Source organism: Schistocerca serialis, chromosome 5, assembly GCF_023864345.2.
Source record: "Schistocerca serialis cubense isolate TAMUIC-IGC-003099 chromosome 5, iqSchSeri2.2, whole genome shotgun sequence".
Classification (NCBI taxonomy): domain Eukaryota; kingdom Metazoa; phylum Arthropoda; class Insecta; order Orthoptera; family Acrididae; genus Schistocerca; species Schistocerca serialis.
In genome coordinates this window covers 700833289-700857763 of record NC_064642.1, presented here as the reverse complement: position 1 = coordinate 700857763, position 24475 = coordinate 700833289, and the positions used below count along the sequence as shown (strand labels likewise).

The 24475-nt window shown below is 37.4% G+C and overlaps 1 protein-coding gene across 1 annotated transcript in view; it reads left to right on the top strand.

Moving 5' to 3' along the window:
• Window positions 1-24475, top strand: part of LOC126480951 (esterase OVCA2) — a 36879-nt gene that overhangs the window by 1668 nt on the left and 10736 nt on the right. The window contains exons 2-3 of the mRNA XM_050104378.1: window positions 13077-13248; window positions 22948-23145. Coding sequence (XP_049960335.1) covers window positions 13077-13248; window positions 22948-23145 — 370 coding nt within the window. The remainder of the gene's footprint in view (window positions 1-13076; window positions 13249-22947; window positions 23146-24475) is intronic.

Below are 24475 nucleotides of genomic sequence, written 5' to 3'. Positions count from 1 at the left end.
TAGTCCAGATGTTGTCAGTATGACTCTTCCATATTAAATTAGTCAAAATGGCTGCCAATAAGTTTAGCTGAAGCACAGTCATTGGTTTCTTTAAAACATAATCTAAAAAGCTGCTCTGTTCTTCCATGAGGTTCATAGCACTATAGACAACAGCACTCAAGTTGATGTCATGTTCTATGACTACAGGAAAGCATTTGACATAGTCTTGCATTGCTGTTTAGTGAGGGGGGGGGGGGGGGGGAAGAAGAGTTCACTGAGTATCGAACCAGATTTGTGACTGGATTCAAGACTACCTTGCAGATAGAACTTGACATGTCATTCTTAATGGAACAAAACCAATAGACCTTAAAGGAGTTCCCCAAGGAAGGGTGACAGAACTGTTACTGTTTACAGTGTACATAAATGGTCTAGAAGAAACTGTTGCAAGGTCCTTAAGATTGTTCACGGGTAATAATACGGTTGTCTGTAAGAAAGCAGAAATGCCCAAAGGCAGTATCGATTTGGAGAATGACCTACAGAGGAGTGATGAGTGATGTAGGCTCTGGCAGGTGACTGTAAAATAATAATAATAATAATAAAAGGTGACATTCAGCACATACATAGGAAAAGAAATCCACTACCATACAATTACACTGTTGATGACAAGTTGCTGAAAGCAGTATGTACTGTAAATTTTCTAGGAGTAGATATCCAGAGTGACCTTAAATGGAATGACCACATAATACAAATATAGAGGAAAAGCAGAGGCCAGACTGAGATTCATAGGAAGAATCTTAAGACTAGGAGGACCGGCATTAGCGAACTATCTAGGACTGCTACCGGTCATTCTGACCGTTTAACTTTTTCTTTTTTGCTTTCAGTTTTGCATCTACATCGGTATTCAGCAACCCACCGTAAGGTGCATGGTGGAGGGTACCCTGTACGACTACTTGTCATTTCCACTCACAAATAGAGTGAGGGAAAAACGACTGTCTGTATGCTTCCGTAGGAGCCCTAATTTCTTGTATCACCTCTTCGTGGTCCTTATGTGCAATGTATGTTGGCGGGAGCAGAATTGTTTGGCAGTCAGCTTCAAATGGTGTTTCTCTCAATTTTGTCAATAGTTTTTCCTGAAAAGAACAATGCCTTCCCTCCCTGGATTGCCAGTTGGGTTCCTGAAGCATCTTTGTAGCACTTAAGTTTTGTTCAAACCTACCGGTAACAATTCTACCAGCACTCCTCTGAATTGCTTCACGTCTTCCTTCAATCCGACGTGGTGCTACGAATCCCAAAGAATCGAACTGTACTCAAGAATAGGTCTCACCAACATCCTATATGCGGTGTCTTTCCTGAAATTCTCCCAATAAATTGAAGTCGACCATTTGCCTTCCTTACCATAGTTTTCACATGTTCGTTCCACCTCATATTGCTTTGCAATGTTACACCCAGATATTTAAATGACTTGACTGTGTCAAGCTGGACACTAGTAATACTGTGTCCAAACATTACAGGATTGTTCTACCTGCTCATTTGCATTAACTTACATTTTTACAACTTTAGAGCTAGCTGCCATTCATCATACCAACTGGAAATTTTGTGTAAGTCATCTTTTATCTTCCTATAGTCACTCAACTTCAGTACCTTACTGTGCACCACGGCATCATCAGCAAACAGTCGCAGACTGCTGCCCACCCTATCTGCCAAATCATTTATGTATATAGAGAACAACAGCTGTCCTATCACACTTTACTGGGGCACTCCTGGCAATACCATTGTCTCTGGAGAACACTCGTCATCGACGACAACATACTGGGTTCTATTATTTAAGAAGTCTTCAAGCCACTCACATATCTGTGAACTTATTCCATATGCTCGTATGTTTGTTAACCGACTGCAGTGGGGCACCGTGTCAAAGGCTTTCCGGAAATCTAGGAATACGGACTCTGCCTGTTGCCCTTCATCCATAGTTCTCAGTATATCGTGTGTGAAAAGGGCAAGCTGAGTTTCACACGAGCAGTGCTTTCTGAAACCATGCTGATTTGTAGACATAAGCTGCTTAGCATCAAGGAAGTTTATTATATTTGAACTGAAAATGTGTTCAAAGATTCTGCAGCAAACAGAAATTAGGGATATTGGTCAGTCATTTTGTGGGGCCGTTCTTTTACCTTTCTTATATACTACAGTCACTTCCACTTTTTTACAATTGCTTGGGCCTTTTCGCTGGGTGAGAGATTCGTGATAAATCCGAGCTCGATAAGGGCCAATGCCGTAAAGTACTCTTTGTAAAATCAAACTGGAATTCCATCAAAACGTGGTGAGTTATTTATTTTCAAATCTTTATGTATCTTTTCTACGCCAGGTATACTCATTTGTATGTCATCCATGTGAGAGTCTGTCAAGTGGTCAAATGATGGTATGTTTGTACTGTTTTCCTGTGTGAACAATTTCTTGAATGTGAAATTTAAAACTTTGGCTTTCATTTTGCTATCTTCAACTGCCTCACCAGACTGGTCAACAAGGGACTGAATGGAAGCAGATTGTCTGCCAGTTATTTTGCTAAGGCGTGACAGTGATAGGTGTTCTATGCTTTGCACATGGATCTTTTCACAGACGCATGAATCTCTACTAACCTTCGCTTGTCGTCATTTGTGCATCCTCTTTTGAACCTAGAGTGCAACAGCGTCTGCTTCCTCAGCATCTTACGAATTTCATTATTAAACCATGGTGGGTCGCCTTTATCCATTTACTAGACATGTAACTCTCCAGGCCACGATTTACAATGTGCTTAAGTTATATCAGCAGGGGAAATACAGAAGCGTCTGTTTCCACCCATCTGCTTTGACCCATGACATCACAAATATGGCGGAAATGACCGTACACTACGACTCCAATATGGCGGCTATGACGTCATTACGTAAACATGATCACAAACACGAAAGTACATTGAAAAACCAACACACACACGTTCCACAAAAAACCTAATGAAACTAACAGGACAAGCGTGGGAAATTGGGGGTTTTGGGTGGAGACAAAGTAAATATAAACAAATTTAGACACACACCACCATACCAAACCACACAAAACGACGAAAAAAACCAACACAAAACTCCCCAAATTCCACTAAACACAATATCCTCTGGAACCGGACACTTCCCTTGATCTATATAGGTCAACAGAAACTACCGATATCAAATCATAAAACCCAAAACTACAACCATGTCCATAATCATCACTACCTCAAAAAACAGCAAATTGGAATTGAACAATTCCCTTGACCTGTTATCCTTACGACATCTCCACATACAGCCGTCCCTGGTCCGAGGCGCTGGAACTTTAGTAAGCCTCATTTCTTCACGACATACTGAACACTTCACGACTTCATCCAAAAATCCAAATAGTTGAAGAAATTTTATTAGAGACAACGCACTGTCCCCTGTCATCGCTGACAACCAAAAACTGTTGACCTTGTCAGTCATATCCATACCTACCAAAGACATAAAAAAAGCAATTTACCAAAATTCACACATGATGAACAGAAAAAAACTACAATAACGTCAAAATAACAGAACTAAGATTGTCCAATCACTGAAAAATATTCCGCTAAAAGCACAGTCTCAATACCACACACGTGCAATGTTATCGTGCAAATGAACCCCATATGCTACATAACACACTACCCATAAACACACCTCCAGAGAGAACCACTGACCGCAACAATACGCCACCTATAAACACGCCACACACGCAAACTAAACCAAAAACATCACCTAACATACCACCAGAGAGCACCACCAATCACATCAAAACAACATCGACAAACATGCCACTCTCACAAACTAAATTCTGCACCGTCGTGATGTCACACACCACAACAGCAAGCGGGTCAAAGCCGACTCGTGGGATCGGATGCTTCGGTCGACCTTCAGCAGGTTGTCTTTATTGGTCAGTACTGTATTATGCATGTCGTACAAATGTGTTATGCTTAAAAACTTGTACAGAAAGTGCATCTAATTAAATAAAAAAGATCGAAGTAAAGAATACCAATTTAAACTAAAATTACAAATGCAAATAAATGTATTAACATTTTTTTTTATCTGTGCAACTTGCACTTGGTCAAAGCCCCAACAGGTGATATACATATATGTAGTACCAAAAAGAAAGAAAGATGAACACAAATTGCTGTACCAATAATGAGAAAATAACATTTTTTCTCTGTGACATACTTTCAGTCAAGGCCACCATCTTCGTCAAAACACTTTGCACACATGTACTGAACATTTCCAGCACATGGACTACGTATGAACTTCTTGCACTGCTCACACAGATTTTTAGTTTTATTCAAACTTTTGCATCCTCCTATATGGCAGATCTTCCGTACCAGTACCTTACATATTTCAGTGTTCACAGTGAATGTATGAACAGGTCCTTTCCTTGATTGTACATACACAAAGGAGAGTTCTTCTGTTAGTTTGAAAAGAAACATTTGCCAACTAACTTTTTCTCCTGTTGTCTCTCTAAAGGATCCAGGCTAGATGTAATATGTTGAAAAACATGTGCATAGGCCATCTGCGGCAGCCAAACTTGACAGTGTGCAGATGAGACATCCAGTCCTGAATATCAGCTCCAAATTTAGTGGAATTGTAGAAGCCCACAGTTTCAGTGAGTTCCTACTGTGTGTTGTTCATCCACTGCAACTGACTGGCGGATTGTGCTCAGTAGAAGAACATTTTTCTTGGTGTTTGCCTGATTTGAAATAATTTTTGTGTTACCAGTCATAAAAAGATCCGGCAGCATTCTTCACTGATGGAGGAACTTCTCTTAAGGTTTTCTTCAATGTACCCACCATGATTGTGTCGCTATGCTTCAGGTGATGTGCAAGGTGTTTGCCTCTGAAGACATTGTCATATGTTACATTTCTTCCTTTCGAAGTGTAAGGTTGCGTGAGACATGTAACAACATGCTCTGCAACAGGTATATTAGTGGGTCTCTTACTTTGTTTACCAAAGTAAGGAAATCCATGCACCATATATTTACTACTGGCCTCTCCTGCAAGGCAGAATTTCGAACCAAATTTGTCTGGTTTATTACTCATGTGTTCTGCATAGCAGCACCGATCACTGCTTGGATAGAGCTGCTCATCTACAGCTATAAATGCACCTGGTTTATAGTTGTGGATACAGTTAGCTAAAAATTAATTTCTGACCGTAGTAGCTGCCGCAAAGCCTTCGGTCTTGAGTCTTTTGGCATAAGCGTGCTTGTCATCAGACTTAAAAATAGCATGGCTTCTGTGAACTTATTTCTTCCCACAGTATGAGAAAAAAATGGCGGTCCCTACACTTGGAACCACAGAAGTTTCAGGGGGAAAGTCTTTCCTCCATACACTTCACTTGCCTGCATTACACCTATGGCATATTCTAATTGGGCAATATCAAGTATCCGTTTGTGGTCCTTGAGAATTTCTTGGCGTCTAATTTCTGTGAAGTTTTTTATGTTCTTTAGAATATTATTGTCTATTGACACATGCCATACACTTGTGAAACTGCCTATTAGCATTATGTGGTGGCCCAGGAGTTTCTAGTAACACATTGTGATGCCCTAATTTTCCAGGTGCATGCCCTGGTGCAGTTAAAGTCCACACTGTTCTGTCGGCTGCAGTCTCTGCACTTCTGAATGCTGAGATGGATGCAATTTTTTCCATTGTTTTCCTCAGCTGCAAGTAGGAATTAGTAGTATCACTAGAATCGAAAGTGAGAGCTTTGAGTTATTTGCATGTTGTTCTGAAAATTCATCTTGCGAGTCTGACGATTGGCCTTGTTTTGTTTCAAGGGGTTGATATTCTGTGTCAACTTTATAATCTTCATCATCCACCTCATCACATTCAAAAATATCTTCTTCTGTTAAAGCTGTTCATGCAATTCAGTAATCCTTCATCTGAATGAAAACACTGGTGCGCCACAATAATGAGGGGGAGCGCTAAACTTCTATTGAGCACAACAGCGTATTGACAGAGAACAGCAACTAAAGCATGTCCACTCCTCCACGAAATCAAGTAAAATGCAGAGAGAGAGAGAGAGAGAGAGAGAGAGAGAGAGAATGTGATCATAACAGTGAAATAAAATAAGCTAAGTGGATAAAAAAATCCATTTTTGCACCTTTACAGACATGTAACATAAGAAAATATCTCACCTGTAAAAGATATCTCACTGGTCATACTGACCGTCTGCTGTCCTTTGAGGTAAAAATGTTTATAATTCATTCAGGTTTTGTAATAGACATTTGTCTTTTACAGAAATTATAAATCACCAAAGTACATTAAAACTTGTGAAAAATGAGGACCATGAATTAAAACATACGCTGTTTATTAAATGTTAAACAATGCTCCCTGGTCAGACTGACTGGTACGGTCCTTGTGGTGTTAAAGAAATATAATTAATCCACTAAAGAAGTGCCTTACAAGGTGTTTGTTCAACTGATTTTTTTTAGTTTTGTTCATTAATCTAGGGTCCTTACCAGGCAGGACTGATAGAAGAGATAAAGAAGTTCTAATGAAGAGAAGCATGTTTTGTCACAGGGTCATTTAGTCAGAGAGAGAACTTTACGGAGATAGTCAAAAAACTCCAGTGCCTGATGCTACAATAGCAGCATAGTACGTCACGGAGAGGTTTACGATTGAAATTTTGAATGAGTGCTTTCTAGGAAGAGTCTGACAACATATTGCTTCCTCCCACATTTATCTCGCAAAATGACCATGATGAGAAAATTCAAGAAATTAGAGCTGATACAAAAGCTTAGCAACAATCATTTTTTCCACAGATCATTCGCAAGTGAAACTGAGAAGGGGGGCTCACTTAGTGATACTAGCAGTACCCTCCATCACACTCTGTGAGGTGGTTTGCAGAGTATTGATGTAGATGAGATGACCCTTACTTTCCTGCTTTAATGTTCCTATGTCTCCAGAGTGAGATTTTGACTCCATAGCGGAGTGTGCGCTGATACGAAACTTCCTGGCAGATTAAAACTGTGTGCTGGACCGAGACTCGAACTCGGGACCTTTGCCTTTCGTGGGCAAGTGATCTTGCCTGCCAAAGGCAAAGGTCCCATGTTCGAGTCTCGGTCTGGCACACAGTTTTAATCTGCCAGGAAGTTCCTATGTCTTTGTCAGCTGTAACAAAAGTTGTATCATATCCAGAAAGTGTGGATTTACACATTATAATGCTCGGTGAGTCATGTACTTATATTATGAAGAGCAAAGGTCATAACACAGAACCCTGTGGCATGCGCTGCATGATTTTCAAGACATAAGACCTCATATTGTTGAACTGAACAATTTGTTTTCTGTCATTCTGGTAGGATCTGGTAAGAGGTAGCTCTGAGCCTGTTAAACCATAGCAGTAGAGTTTTTGTAGCAGTATTCTGTGGCTATGCCTTGTTGAGATCCACAAGGATAACACTAACATATAATCTCATTTCAGATGATGATAGTATAAATGAAACAACTGTAATGCGTGTCTCTACTACTTCAGATATATATTTTATGACCCCCCCCCCCCCCTCCCATCCAGCCCATCATAGTTTTGTGTTTGTCCATAGCAACCTGGTTACTATGTCAGTACCTGGTGGTACATATAACTGCAGGTGATCTTCACTTGCTGGCCGAAGTGGCCGTGCGGTTAAAGGCGCTGCAGTCTGGCACCGCAAGACCGCTACGGTTGCAGGTTCGAATCCTGCCTCGAGCATGGATATTTGTGATGTCCTTAGGTTAGTTAGGTTTAACTAATTCTAAGTTCTAGGGGACTAATGACCTCAGCAGTTGAGTCCCATAGTGCTCAGAGCCATTTGAACCATTTTTGATCTTCACTTAACCAGTGTTCATTAACATATAATATAACAATCTTTTTCACTCCTAACAAAATACTGAGATCATTAGTTTCATTTTTTAAAGACTTGATATTCACGTGTACAAATAATAGTGTCATCTTCGCGAAGTGGAAGGTTTGGATTCTTCTGTAGCAGCACATCAGTTTTGCTCACTTTTCTTATACAGTCATTTGTTACTAGCTGATTGTTTATTTACATCTTTGCCTAGTTTGTTCATCACTCAGACTCCAGATGATGATTTTATAGGTCTTGTATATATCCCCATTTTCGTAAGTAATTTAACTATAAGGGACTGTGCAACTGTCTGCGAATAGACCCCTAGAACAACTGAATACAACCTACAACATTCTGGAATTCGAAAAAAACTTGAGACGCCTGCAGAATGAATGATGATTATAGCATGTAGTGAAAATATAGGCGGTATCATATTCTGTGACAAATTTGATCCAAGGAGATGTATAACTGTAAATACTTTTCTTTTCTGTATATTTTTTTAAAAAATAATTGGTACCTTTTAAAATACATGTATGTATGTATTGTATTGTGTTTTGGTGCCTTTCCTTGTATTTTTTGACGCTGTCTATTACAACACTAAGTTGTTTAATGACAATAAAATTTGATTTGATCTACCACAGTTTGAGAACATCTGTTTACAATGCAGTAGTATTTGCATCAGGCATTTTCTTATTGCTCATTTGAAGTCTTTGATGATCAGCATTTTAACTGAGATGCAGGTATTAAATACATTTTTAGCCAAATAATGCGTAATAAATAAAGGGACCAGTGTGCAAGTAGTATATTCAATGATTAAACTGACCACTCTCTTACTGCCTAATGTGTTTATACAGTTGGGCAATTTTATTCATCCATTCATCTATCCATTGATTCCTGTAGTAGATCCTATCAAGGAGCAAAAACTTCAAGGATGTAGAACAAACATTAACAAAAGACAAAGACATCATAGTAACTTAACTCTATTAAAAAGCTGCAACTTCAGCAAAAAGCTGCTGCATCCTCAGTTTTACTATATAGCTGCTGTTTATCTGCTGTTAGTGGCTTAACATTTCCTTGACTGCAGTGGTATGTTTTGTAGAACATATTTTTTAAGTCTAAGTACTGGGTCCAATTTATAGTAAATTATTATTTGTCATGTAGATTTTTAACTAACATTGCTATTTGCCATGGAGCTCACAGAACTTTTCTGTCCATGAATCTAGTAGCCTAATTGGATACTTTTTAGAAAGAGCAGCAGCTTAAATCTAGGTCAGGTCCAGCGGCAATCATGGTGGTGCTTATCTGCTGCTCATAGGTTGGAAACGCATCAGTTTCATGTAACCAGTGGGATATTTATGTGACATAACCAGAGGCAGAAACAGAGGAAACGTGTTTCTAGTGCCAAAATTGAAACCATTGTCTTGTTTGATGTTTTTTGGTGTATTAGTGAATTTCAAGAGAAAGATTTTATGATTGCGGCAGCAAGTTCTCTAAAGTGGACTGATTTAAGTGGCTTAGTCCTGCATCCCAATATTGTCCGTTGGTGCCTGCCTCATGGGTTAATTGCAGAGATACAAAAATTTATCAAATGTGATGGTGAAATGATTCTTAAGAGTAAAAGTTTTCATGGATGAAATCATCTTCAAGTGCAGCAAAATACATAACTTTGATTAAATGAATGAACATTTTTTTAATTCAATCATGGGAGAAGGTAAGTGGATCAATGTTTATTAATATAGAGTTGCTTATCCGATATATTAATAAACATTGATCCATCTACCTTCCCCTATGAATTAATTAAAAAGCATTGATCCACCTACCTTCTCCGATGCATTAAATAAATAACATTGATCTGTGTACTCAGTGTGCTCATGCAGATTGATTGCATAGCAACACAGAGCAGAGAATATCGAATATATTGTGTTACAATGGAGTCCTTGGTTTTCAGGTACAAGCACAGTTTAAATAGCTACACTCAAACAAGGAACAATTAAATTTAAAATCTTCAAACAATTAAATTTATAATCCTCATGTACAACAATGTTTCATCCTTTCTTCCAAATTTATTACGTCGTCTGCATGCTAATCCCTCACTGGCTCTGTGTAACAAAGAGCTGGCACACCTGTTCCCATCATATCTCATGGCTAGTGCTAACAACATTCCTGCAAGAAAACACAGAAGTATGCCACAAGTCCTATTCTAGACTTTTACCAAGAGTGGCTAATGAATTATGTTTTTAATTTTCTTTTGAATTTGTAGGCATTCCCAGTTTCTTGTTTCATGTTGGGTAAAAAATGTAACTTTCTGCATTCTGGCCCTCGACAAGCCAATTGGGCCCGGTTGATCATCTTGTGTCCTCCTCTGCCAGTGGCGTCATTGGTTGCGGTGTGGAGGGAATGTGGTCAGCACACTGATATCTGTCCTGGTTGTTTTTGGGTACCTGGACACTGAACTGCTATTAATCTGTCGAGTAACCCCTCGGTTGTCCTCAAAAGGCTGAGTGCACTCCATGTCAATCCTCCCACAAAGGAAAAATCCAAAACAGCACCTTGACTGAATCCAGGTCCCCTGCAGGGCAGTCGGCTGTGCTGTCAATTGAGCTATGAAGATGGAGGTAGACTGTTTTTTATTACATGGGAGCTGATTGAATATCATACCATCTGAGTGTGTAACTTCATTTTTAACCCTAAACAAGGAGGCAAAGCCTACTTAAAAAATAATTTTATAATCATGTTGTGTTGTTGTAGTTCTTCCTCTTATGTCCATGCTTGCTGTGAAAATAGGACAAGGAATTCCGCCTTATGCAAGACACCTTTTTTTCCGTTTTGTTTTCCCCAGACATGTTTCGGCACTTTTTGTGCTATCTTCAGTGGGTTATTTTTTATTTTCTTACTGTAAAATTGTTGTTACATATTAACATTTAGCGAAACTTTTGGTACCGATACATAATATTTACATTTGTGAATGAATAATTGTTGTAAAATATTGTATATCATTTGCTCAAAGTTCACAGTTGAGATATGTATTAATGACCTGATGCACTGTGTGTTGTTTATAACATTATGTCAAAGTTCTATTTATAGCTTGACTGGCAAAAAGAGTGGATGCATGCAGTAGTTTACATACCTTACGTGATGCTATTGGACTATGTTTGTAGCTATTCTACTGCACAATCTACAACTTCTCATTTGCAAGCAGCAAAATTTTATTTTTATTTTTCTGTTTATTATGTATTTACAAACGGAAATGAATATTTATCATGTTTTTTGTGTGTAACTTACAGTTTTGATAGTCGGAGAAAGTGCAGTGTCAAGCGACCATAGGTCACAGAATCAGTCTATTCACTTCGCCAACAACACATGAGAAAGCACTACAAAATCAAAACTGTAATTTACACACAAAAAACATGATAAGTCAAGAAACCAATGTTACGTAGCAACAATAGATACAAAATTCAACAATGTAATAAGTGCCCTGAATAACTGTCATAAATTTTCCAATTAATCACATTAAATGTACTACTCAACATGTAATTATTACAAATAACATTTAAAATGTGCAGTGCATCTCATAATTTGGCTAGGGACTGTAACCTAGGGAGTGATGATCTTAGTGGGCTAAGTGATATAGGGATCATAGGTCTGCGAAGTCTACTGATACCGAATGTCAGCTTCCCTCATTAAGTAGTGATGAAGTGGCATTTGACATCAAATGTGTGTAAGCAGATAGAGAACAGAACAATGACAATTATTTCATTTCCATATTAGTTTTTGAAATATAAGTTGTGGGACAGATGCACGTGTAGCATATCCTAAGGTGTAGGCTTGGTTGGAAGGTGACAGTTCTGTTGAGAGTTGGTGAATCCAGCAAATGTGAATACGAAGTCTTAGATGTATGACACACTGAGGTGTGGTGTAGTCCGTGGTCGATGATAGGTTGGAGGGTGACAATTTGGTTGTGAAGTGGTGAAGCGGTATCAAATACTTAAGTTGACCCTCGATCGTAACACACAGTGGCAAAAGCTAACAACTCTTAAGATAAGAAGTGATGACTTAGTCTTACAAAGTGCATGCTCTTATCAATTTGTTTGTTGATATTGGTTACAAAGACCTGAGTTTTTGTGTAGAGATACAGTGTGTCAATACAAGCTGGGCAGGCCGCTGTTCGACGATTTAATACTGTGTGTATCTCAACACGGTGAAACCAGACTACACGAAAAACTCACTTGCTCAACTAGTGATGAACTTTATTGAATGTGGTCACGGGAGTAATGCTGAAGAAGTACAACAGCTTCTGAGGATACAACTTGCAACTTAATGGTAATCTGCCACAAACGGTACATTCAAGTTATCCTTTAACTATGCACTAAAAATAGGCACAGAAGATACTAAAACATAAAAAATGTAAATCAAAGATTGAACAAATCCTAAACACACGTATGAAACACAGCGCCTCTAGTGTCTGGCGTTGAAAGGTTTGACAGTGCAGTGTTCGTAAACACATGCATACAGTGCATGTGATTCAAAACTATGTAATGGCAGATGGTCACTACACGATGTATCGGCAGTGAGTGACTTGTAACTTTCAGAAAGATAAAGTGAATTTTACGTATCAGGAGGAGGACTACCAATGAAAGTATGGAAATTATGATAAATGCTGAATTCACAACACAGTTATGTTGATGGTTGTCTGTAAAATGTGTTTTGATAAAGAATGTTGTACACCATCCAGTAGAAAATAAAATGTGCTGTTCCTAGCTTGTGAAACTTTCCTCTTCTTTCCTCAGGGAGGACTACTGGAAAGGGTGGGGTAGAGGGGGGGGGGGGGGCGGAGGGAGACAGACAGATTGACAGGCACCCATCTGGTGTGAGATGAGGGGAGACTATCCCCGTCCTCACAATAGATGTGTCCCCTGAGTCTGAGTCTGATTGAACTGCCCCTCCTTTCCAACCTTTCCCAACCAAATTCTTTCTTTCTTACTAAGGGAGGACCATATGAGTTCCAGAGGCTGGGAATAGTTCATTTAATGTTCTGATTCCGTCTTTATCAGTAGTAATTGAAGTCACACCTCCTGAAGATAAGTTGGGTGTAGATCTACTGGTCACTCTTTCTGTCTTCTTGTAGTTTAACAGTTTTCCTCAATTGAATTTTCTTTTTGTGCAATAAATTTATTTGGTTCATCCTGTTGATAAATGTATTGAAATATTATGCTTGAATTCCACAGATTTTATGTATCCATGGGTATCGACAGAACGGTGATGTTTTCAAGCAGAAAACGGGAGCTCTCAGGAAGGTGTTAAAAAAACATGCAGAATTCGTTTTTGTGACAGCTCCTATGAGGGTACCACCTCTTGAAACAAGTGAACCACAGACAACAGATGAATCATCTAATCTAGGTTAGTTATATGCAACTGCCCTTTACTAGAGAGTAACATTCTTATCAGGGAAGAAACAGAAGGAATCAGATTAGATGCAGTTGTTGAAAATTTTGGTGATTGTACTGTTGAAATGGTTATCTTTTGTGTTAGCTGTTGAGTAACTAAGTTAATTTCATAGCAGATTCTGACTAATGTTTGTTATATCTATATATATTCATCATAAGTTGATATATCAACTGATTTCAAAACTAATATTCCTGTTTCATGGCATTTATCATTTATTTGTTGGTTGCCTGTCATCATATTGGGATGTATTTTGTGGCTTTATGCCATTCCTAATACCAATTAATCTTAATAGAAAAATGCAATTAACTATTTGCCATTAGTTACAAGCTGATGTATGTATCTAATACTTGATACTAAGGATTTATGTAACTTTATATGTAAAACAAGGAGAAGGCAACAACTCACTCACAGCTAGAGGAGTCACCAGCACTAATTATTGGTGGGGGCAACTCAGTAAATAGGGTATAGATCACAAAGTGGTCTTAATGGGAGATATTGAAACAGTTGAAAAAATTAGTAACTAAAAACACTTTCTGGAGCTGTCTGGATGCCTTGGACAACATATTTCAATGACACTCAGTATTCTTAAAGCATGTCAATTTGAATCTGGATGAAAATTTATTTTGCTGTTTCCAAGTATAAAAAGTTACATAATATTAGCATTCATATTCGTTGACATTGTGTGTATGATTATTATGTGTTATGTCCAACAACCATGAAAACTATTTAAAATTGAATTGTTTTTCAAACTAAATTGTGCTTGATTTAATTGGGAATGTAAATAAATAGCCTATTACATACATGATTTTATTTATTTTTCAAACATTAAAAATACATTTAAAAACACAAATAAGAAAACTATGAAAACTGGGAGTAAAAGTGTAAGTCATTAAGAGGTCAGAAGTGATAATTAAATACATTGTAAGGAACATAATGTAAAATAATCTTCCAAGTTCATCACATAATGATTCAAATACATTTTGCCTTCTGTCAGAAATTGATACATTTTACAATAAATATTTAATTGCCATAATTCCTTTGCCCTTTAAAAAAGACAATGTTGATGAATTCCCTTGAACTATCTTCCTAGCAATTCCTCTTGACATGTTCTGCCTGTAACTCTGTTACGATACCAACACCGGTCAGTAACTGGTTATCATGTTGCATTTGTTTGTTAGCTGCCTGCCATGTGGCCACCCCTCCTACAAACTTACAGCAAAATGAACCAGATTTGTGCTTTTCTACCAAGCTTCTGTTGTACCAACACAATTAATTAAAACTTGGAGTAACATCTTTTTAATGAATAATATAAGTGGATTTGATTTACTGACACATTGTAAATCCTGCAAACCATCAATTCTTACTGCACAAGAGCATCTAGTATGTGTAATTAGTTAAGCTTGGATTTATTCATTCAACGGTGCCAGTTTTTGTCAACTAACAAAGTTATGCTCGACTGTAACATTAGCAAGATAGTTGGCAGATCGGACTAGACAGCAGTATAACACAATCACTGGTATTATGGCGGAATTATTCGTGAATCAATACCAGAGAAGGAAAGTTGCTACTCACCATATAGTGGAGATGCTGAGTCGCGATAGGCACAACAAAAAGATTCACACAATTATAGCTTTCGGCCATTAAGGCCTTTGTCAGCAGTAGAGAGAGACACACACACACACACACACACACACACACACACACACACACACACACACACACACACGTCTCATCTGCAGTCTCAGAGTGCAGTGTGGTTTCAGCTCTCTGCAGACGTGTGTGCAAGTTGCATTTGCATTAGTGTGTGTGTGTGTGTGTGTGTGTGTGTGTGTGTGTGTGTGTGTGTGTGTGTGTGTATCTTTTTGTTGTGCCTATCGCAACTCAGCATCTCCGCTATGTGGTGAGTAGCAACTTTCCTTCTCTGGTATTGTTACATTGCATCCTGGATTTTCCATTGTTTGATTATTCTTGAATCATATAGAGCAGATTTTTTTTTTTGATGAATGCTTAGAGTTAACTAATAAAATAATATGTTGTTACTGATATGTTAATGATTCCACTTTATTATTAATCGTGAATGTAAATGAATTCAATGACACTGCTGCCAAGTACAGAGCTTTTTACCTCAAAGTAGAATTTACTGTTGAACACAAATGTAAAGGCATAATCAATAGCCATTCGTAAGCAGAGTGCTACAAGTAATGGTTAAAACGCTGAAGTAGTCACTTAAATGTTTCAAGAAATTAAAACAAACCACACATTGAGAACAGAGACTACCATATTTACTCGAATCTAAGCCGCACCTGAAAAATGAGACTCGAAATCAAAGAAAAAAAATTTCCCAAATCTAAGCCGCTCCTGAAATTTGAGACTCAAAAGTCAAGGGGAGAGAAAAGTTTTAGGCCGCATCTCCAAATCGAAACAAAGTTGGTCCATTGCAATATGAGACACAATTTAGGTCGAATGAATGGCAATACAGCTACAGTAGTTTGGTTCGAGTCGTAACCTTAGCAGTTAAGCTTTACCAGGTAGCCATTGCTATGTGTCAGGTGTTCCATTCGTATTTATATGGGTACCCTTCCTTTTTCATGTGCTTCGTCTGGTTTGAATTGATTGCTTATTTTTCTTTGATCTGATAAGCGCTGTTTTCTTTGTTATAGGTGTTTACGTCACTCTAAGCTGAAAATGCATTACTGTACTGTGTCATGCTTTGTTTGTTGCATTCTGATAGTGCGTGTTTACAGCCTGTCGCCGCTCGCGGCATGGCTTGCTTTTGTGGGCGCTACCGCCGCTTACAATTAAAGAAAAGAAAAAAGAAAAGAGGAATCGTCTCATTAGCGAAACAATGGCAAGAGACTGCTATTTGTTGTTACTTACACTGCTGCTTTCTTTGATAATGATCAACAAGAACCAAATAATAGACCGCGTATGATAGATGATGTTCTGAACGAGAGTTAAGCGAAAATTTTTCTCTGTTTGAAAATCTTTGCAGGCACCTCTTTAGTACATTACATTCTGCACAGAAATTAGAGTCATCTTAGATTTAAAAAATCTAGTCAATTGCCATACTTCATTTCTGATTGTATCACTATTAGGCATAAGAAAAATACGAATATAAACATGACATGATATGTATATTCTTCCACGTTTGCTGTTGTCTCACTCTAGTTTCATAGTTTATTAGCAGACAGGATTTAAATGAGAAAGCAGCAAACAAGAAACAATACATGGAAAAATGTTTATATTCATATTATTCTTATGGTGAAGAGAATACTGCATGTGATTCACAATTCATAAAAGTTCCTATTAATAACCATCTCTTCTCACAGGTAGGAAAAAATTCAGAATGTAGAGTTGGCCATGTTGACAAACATCCCAAACAGTCTTGCCAGTCGGATTTTCGTAGTACATTGAAATGCTGCTACATTCGAAGATGAACGATATGGAATTTGTATTTACTTCGTTGGATAATTTATGATAATGCAGTGGTCGAAACTAGGGGCGGAGAAAAAAGCTCGTCTTTTGCCTTTTTCTAAAAATTTATTTACTGACACAGAGATTTTGGTGTTATTATTTATCTTTGTGCCTACAAAGCATGCCTGTGTAGCGCTACATATATTCGACAGCAGAAGTTAGTTGTGGCGGCACCCACCAACATATTTCAGAACTTTCGCTTGCTTTGCACTCGATTCTAAGCCGCAGACGGTTTTTTGGATTACAAAAACCGGGAAAAAAGTGTGGCTTAGATTCGAGTAAATACGGTATTTTGTTCAAATAGGAACAGCAAGTGCAAAAATCTGTGTTCATGCCTATAGAATATTGAGGAAGGGTGAAGATACAGTAGTGGGCAGGGGGGGGGGGGGGACCACTGGATTAGGAATAGGCGTTCACACAATTTAATCTCTTTGTTTTAGGTGAAAACACGCTCCAAATAAATCAAGTTGTAAATTTTGACATAGTTTGTGTATAAGATTCAGTGCAGTGGCTGCCATAGTCAGTATATAGGTCTGACTGGTAGAACTTCTGAGACCGGCGTAATAAACACAGTGCACCACAAAGTGATACGACAGCCTCTGGAGATCATCTAATGAAACTAAACACTTGGTAGGGCCAGTAGAGAGATGTCTTGAAATTTTAATCACATCATGTAATGGGTGTTTCTTGAATATCTTGGAACAGTTTGAAGCATATGGATGTCACCTGAATGAACCACATAAAATAATCAATCTCTAATGAGACTTTGAGAATTTGGTACACTTCAAGAATTTTGTTGACATATTCAGACAGCCCAGTCAGCAGCAACCCACCAGCTTTTCAGCAGCTCCACTTGGCAAAATAAGACTTTAGCAGCTCACTACACTCACTGTGGCAGCATGGCCACAGGCAGTCTGATTCCAATGCATAACACACCTCAAACACCCTCTGGCGAAAAACATTGCTTGCGCTTTATGTTTTAGATCAATGTTTTCATTTAATTGTAAATTTTAACATGTTTCATGTATTCATGTTAGGTGCATAACCTAAATTTCTTCTTAGTTTGAAATTAATTGCATCACGTCTTTTAGACAGTTATCTCTTAACATTTCAATAGCACCCAGTATTTGTATTTTTTGTCTCCTTCTGCCACCTTCCTCCATCCCCACCCTTCATGCATGATGCATAAGACTCTATGATGCATAGTGCATACAGTAAAATGGTAGTAGATACCATGGAATGTTGTCATAAGTATGCTGTTGCCTTTATTTTACAGCTTTGGCTATGTTCATTTTGAAGAATTTTGACCTTCCACAACTTGTGAATAACCAGGTACAATTTTAAGAATTTTAAATTTTGGAAATCTGTTATTTGCATATTCAGGTACAACTAAAAAATTTAAACTTTAAAAACTTTTATTCTGTGTCATCTATGTAGTTCTTTATTAATGTTTTATTTTAAGATCTGAAGATGATGATTATATGTGATTACTTCCGTCTAAGCCTGTAATAATAAATAATTTCAATTATACTATCCATTCAAACAATAACAGCTAAAAACTGAAAGAGCTGCTTTTTCACTATTTTATGGTTGGTGGCAGAAATTTTGTTATCCTATATTGGGAATCCATGAATCAAATGACAGGAATAAATGCAAATTGGCAGATTTTCTTATAGAACTAGACAGTATTGTTTTCAAAGGTAACAAAAACTGACAGAATAACAGCTTTCTTGAATCTGACACAAGTTTGTGAAGTGTGTACTGAGATCAGTTGAACATGCTAGTAAAACAAGAATACTCAATAAATATTTACAAAGGAAAAACAAGTATGCTAATATACCTTACACAGATCCTGAGTGAAATGGTCCTTATGGATGAGGAATAAGTCAAAACAATCTTAAACATATTCTTGTTTAAAAGATAATAAATAACTTGTCACAAAACATGTAAATGTTCAACACATTGAGGCACATATGGTAATTCTTAGGGTATTGTAGCCATGGATCATGAAACAGAAAAATCATTTACTCACAAAAATCACATTAATCCATGAATTTATACAGAATGCTATGTTTATAAATATATTATTTGACATTATTAGTAACATATACGCATTAGTAGATTGTACTAAGAAATTCATCAGTAGAATAGAAGGAGTTGCCCACTAATAAGTCCTTAAGTCTCCTCTTAAACTGAACCTTATTTGTAGTTAAACTTTTTGTGATCCAGGCAAGTCATTGAAAATGTTTGTTCCTGAATAATGAATATCTTTCTGGGCTAAAGTAAATGACTTTAAATTTTTCTGAAGATTATTCTTGTTCATAGTATTGATTCCCATCAACTGAGCTGTTGGTTTGAAAAAGAGAGGTATTTTTAATGACAAATTTCATTAAAGAATAAAAATATTGGGAAGCAGTAGTTAGTATTCCTAGTTTCCTAAACTGGCCTCTGCATAATGTTGTTGATTTCACCATAAATAATTCTTATTATACATTTTTGGACCTGGAAAACTTTAACTTGGTGTGATGAGTTACCCCAAGAAATAATCCTGTACAACATTATGGAATGAAAGTAAGCATAATATGCTAGCTTTTTATTTTTATATCTTCTATGTCTGACAGCACTCGCATTGTAAATAGAGATTTGTTTAGGTGCTTCACCAATTCTGTGGTATTCTCATCTGAGTTGAACTTCTTATAAAACTGCAATCCCAAGAATTTAATGCTGTCAACTTCTTCTACCTGTCATATTTAGGTATATAGTGGCAGGAAACCTCTAACAAGTTCCAAACTGTGGGTAGCGTGTTTTTTCAAAGTTAAATAACAAAGAATTAGCTAGGAACCTTTTATTAATGTTCATAAAATTTTATTACTGATCTTTGTAAGGCTACACTTGATTCGCTATTTATTACAATGTCTGTATAATATATAAACAAAACAAACTTGGCATCTGGTAATGTCACAGGTAAAGGTCATTCATATACACAAGAAAAAAAGGTGACAAAGATGGAATTTTGGGTAATAACACATGTAATTAGTTCCTAGTTGGATAATGTCTTATAGTTCACTACGCGAGGTGGCACACTGGACTCGCATTTGGGAGGACGACGGTTCAAATCTGTGTCCAGCCATCCTGATTTAGGTTTTCCGTGATTTCCCTAGATCATTACAGGCAAATGGTTGCTTTGAAAGGGCATGGATGACTTCCTTCCCAATCCTTCACTAATCTCATGGGACCAATGACCTCACCGTTTGATCCCCTCCCCCAAATCAGCCAACTAATCTGATAGTTCAGTACATGTCTCTTTTCTAATGACACCCATTATTTCCTGTCAGAGAAACAGAATTTGCTCCATTTTGCATCATTTCCTGTTACACAATAATAATCTAATTTATGTAAAAGGAAATTGTAATTTAAAGTCAAATGCCCTTGACAGATCACAGAATATACCAGTAGCTTCTAATTTATTGTCTAATGAATTAAGTACATTCATGCTGTATTTGCAGATAGCTTTCTCAATATCAGAACCCATGAGAAATCTGAGCTGTGAGTTTGATAATATATTTTGTTGTTGTCAGGTGGTTAAGAAGCTGATTTGATAGTAGCATTTCGAAAATTTTAAAGAATGCTTGTAAAAATCAAATTGAGCAGAAATTTTACAGTGTTTCTTTATCTCCTATCTAAAACAGATGGTCAACTCTGACAAATTTAAATCATTCAAGTAAAGTTCCACTGCTAAAAGACTAGTTCCAGTGATAACTTAATGAGTTACTAATCCCAAAAATGCACTTTAATCAACTTTGTTGATATTTTATCATAACCAATTGAGCTTTTCTGATTTTAAAGATTTTTATGCTGGACTTTATTTGCACTGGTGGAGTAAGGGTTTTATTCATAGTACTGAAGTTATTTACACTGACTGGCCTGAGATATTTCATGGCAGCATTTACTGAATGTGACAACTCCATCTTTTCAGTAACAGTTGTTAAAAAAAAAAAAAAGTTTTGCAACACTGCATAGACATTATCAATGTATCATTTACTCTTAATGCTACCTGTTCCTTTTCATGTCTGGGTCTTTCAATCACCACCTTCACTATACCCCATATTGTCTTTATCTTGTTATTTGATGTGATTATCTTTATTTTGTTATGCGTTTGATGTCCCTATTATTGTCTTCAGTATTTTGCAGTATGTCTTGTAATGGGCTAATGGATCAACAATAGAGCTGCTTCTGGCTGACAGATAGAGTTAATTTTTGTTTTATACAGTACCTGTATTTGTTGGGTAATCCATTGCTTCTTTGTAGACTTTGATTTAGTGTAGGTTAGTTTATGCAGAAAACAAGTTTTCCAAAGCAACTTGACCAATAATTTGACAGAAATAGGCAGTTACAAACAAGTATTAGCAGTATGTGCTGGTGTTCTGATGTTCAGTCTGAAGACCGATATGTTGCTGTTCCCTTTATTGTATATCCTGTGCACTGTGCAAGCCTCTTCGTCTCTACATAACTACTGCATCATACATCCATTTGAACATGCTTACTGCATTCATGTATTGATCCCTCTCTATCATTTTTACACCTTCCTTCTTCCCTCCTACCCCCTCCCTCTCCTTCTTCCCTTCCCTCCCCCTCCCCCCCCCCCCCCCCCCCACACACACACACACACAGTCACTCACCCCTTGCCATTACCAAATTGATGATTCTTTGATGCCTCAGGATGTGTCTTATCAACCAATCTTTTCTGTTAGTCAAGTTGTGCTTCAGATTTCTTTCTCCCCCCGTGAAATTTGTCTCATTGGGTATTCAATCTACCCAGTTTATTTTCAACATTATTCTGTAGCACCAAATTTCAAAACTTCTATTGTCTTTTTGTCTGAACTGCTTATCGTCCATTTTTCCATCCCATTCAAGCACACTCCATACAAATACCCTAAAAAATACTCCTTGACACTTAAATTTACATTTGATGGTAACAATTTTTTTTCAGAAGTGCATTTGGTGCTGTAGACTTGTAAGTCTAAAAAATACTCACACATGGTCAAAAAACTCAATGAACAGAAGCACACTTATGATGGAAATGTGTTGGTAGTAATGACAACAAATAAACCTCTGGCATCAGTCACCATGAGGCAGTTGTAACAACACCAATTATGAAGTAAAACAGGCAGTGAAACAAGTAGGAAGATTTAAGTGTTCAGGTAATCAGATAAAGAGGTAGTAGTGTTATATCTGAAGGAGGACCTTGAATATAGTATATTGGGAACCTATGGCTCAAGTTTTGAAAAATAATTGACCAAGTACTGGACAGATATGTACCTAGTAGAACAGTTCATCAGCTCGTGATGGTGAGGGGTAACCCTGAGCTGTATACAGTCTCAGTAAAGAAACTGTTCTTATTGTAAAACAAAGCATGGGAGTATATACCAGGGATGCTTCAGGAAATGCATTTGGCTGTCAAAAGGACAATACGTAAAGCCTTCAGTGATAACAGCAGCAGACCCTATCAAAAGACCTCTCACAAAACCCAGAAATTCCTGTCATATGTAAAGACTGCTAGTGGCACTCAAATAAGTGTCCAGATATCCATAGGTGGCACAACAACCATAGCTGGAGGTATGAAAGCCAAAGCAAAAATTTTGGATTTCTGTTTGAAATATCCCGTTGTAAAGATTCGTGAATGGTGTCTACATCAAATCTCGCACCACTGCAAAGATAGGTGATACAGATTTTGGTGTACATGGCAGTGGTTTGCATATGTAGTGGTAAGTGTGCCATTGGCGCACCCTGACCAATCTCTGTGAGTTGTGGGTGGATGTTGAGAGATCTTTGATCAGGATAGCTCCTCAGTCCTTTCAGTGTCTTGTAGAATCCGCATTATGATATATTACTGCAGTAACCTAGGCAAAAAGTGGTGTTTCATGCTAATAATTAGGTGTGTGTAATTAAATTGCTTGTGGATGGAGTCTCCTGTTTTTATGTATGGAAGAATAATAAGAAAAATATACTGTAATTTGCTCTCTGTAGCCATTTTATCTCGGACCAGAATAAAGTTTATGTAATGTAATTATTTAGTTTGTTATGTTAAACTGATTTGCCTACAGCATATAATTTTTTCTGTATTTTGTTGCTTTGTTGATTCTTTTGGTAGTTTCAAATTGCTATTTTTCATTGCAGAACAGTATGGCTGGTGGTTCTCAGATGAGAACAGTGGATTTAATTCAAAGAAACCTTCAGACGTTTGCATTGGTTTCACTAAAAGCTTGGAGGTGATAACCAATGCTTTTAAGGAAAATGGTCCTTTTGATGGATTACTTGGATTTTCACAAGGCGCATCTTTTGTCAGTGTGTTGTGTGGCATGCAAGAAAGGGGATGTAAGTCGTGTGCTAACAACAACTTATGCATTAAATTTCTAATGAATGCTTATGTTAAGCAAATAGAATTTCCTGAGTTAGCTTGAGAAATGATTCTTGCTTATTTAGTGTGCTCATGCAAGATGTTTATAAAGTCTGTTGATAATATATAGTGTAATATAATTACTAATTTCTGTACGACCCTTAAATTTTCTCAAACCCCCAATTTTCATACATTGAATATAAATAGGCATCAGCTGTCTCTGGGACTGGAAGGACTTGCAGTTACACAATGGGGTTGTGCGGCCAGGTCAAATTTCATTACTCAAACACAAAACCACCCAACATTTAAATGGATATCTGTGTAATATCAGCCCCTGGTTAACAGTGAGGGTGCCCACTCCCTATCATTCTTCATCAGAAACCAAAGTAAATGAGAGGGACAGAGTGTATGCCACATCATACACGACACTAGACATCAACGGATAAGAAGAAACATTCAAGAAAGTGCATTCTTCTGGAGCCACAATGCTGAGTTTTCAGTTATATTGCTTTGGCATATAAGGAGCAATTAACTTGCATTGAATGTTGCTCATTAGTGAAAAACTATGCGTAAAGTTCATACCTTCAGATTTTTTTCCATTTACATATGCACATATAAAGTAATGTAGAATTAATTCCCAAGATTAGCAGCATTAGTAGATTAGCACTAAGCTAAGTGGTGGCTGCTTGTGCCTGTGTAATGTGAACTTGATTGGTTCTATATCCCTACAACTGTCTTTCATGATGGGGATTGTGGAACATGGTGTGTGAATAAATAGATAAATAAATAAATCAGCCTTGTTTTTTGAAGCAAGTATCGCCAGTCTTTGCAAATGGAAAGAAAATCCTCGAGCTTGAGATGTCCATTCAGTTTTTGCACCATCACTGTGTACACTTTTATGATCTTTGCTACATAAATATTTACAGCTCTTGTGTGAAAGTTTTCTCAATTCCTCCCAAACTAAATAGTGAGCCCCTTGTCCTATCTTTTTTAATTTACTGGATTATTATCTGGTCTCTTTAGTCCTTAGTTCTTTTTGACAGTGTTAACAGTTGTAGGTGCCATACACTAGACATTTCTCTTGATGCCAGCATTGCATGAGAGGAGTTTATATTCTCCACTCAGTAACATTCCCTATGACAATCTTGGTGTGAGTAGAAACTTCCTTACTTCATTTTCTCTACTCTATATCTTCCTATGCCAAAGAAAAAGTGTGCATGTTTTCCGAAAAGAAAATATCGTTCTTGAGAGGATTGTGATGTTTTTTATGTACACGTTAGTCCTGAAACCTGCCCTTCTCATCAGTGC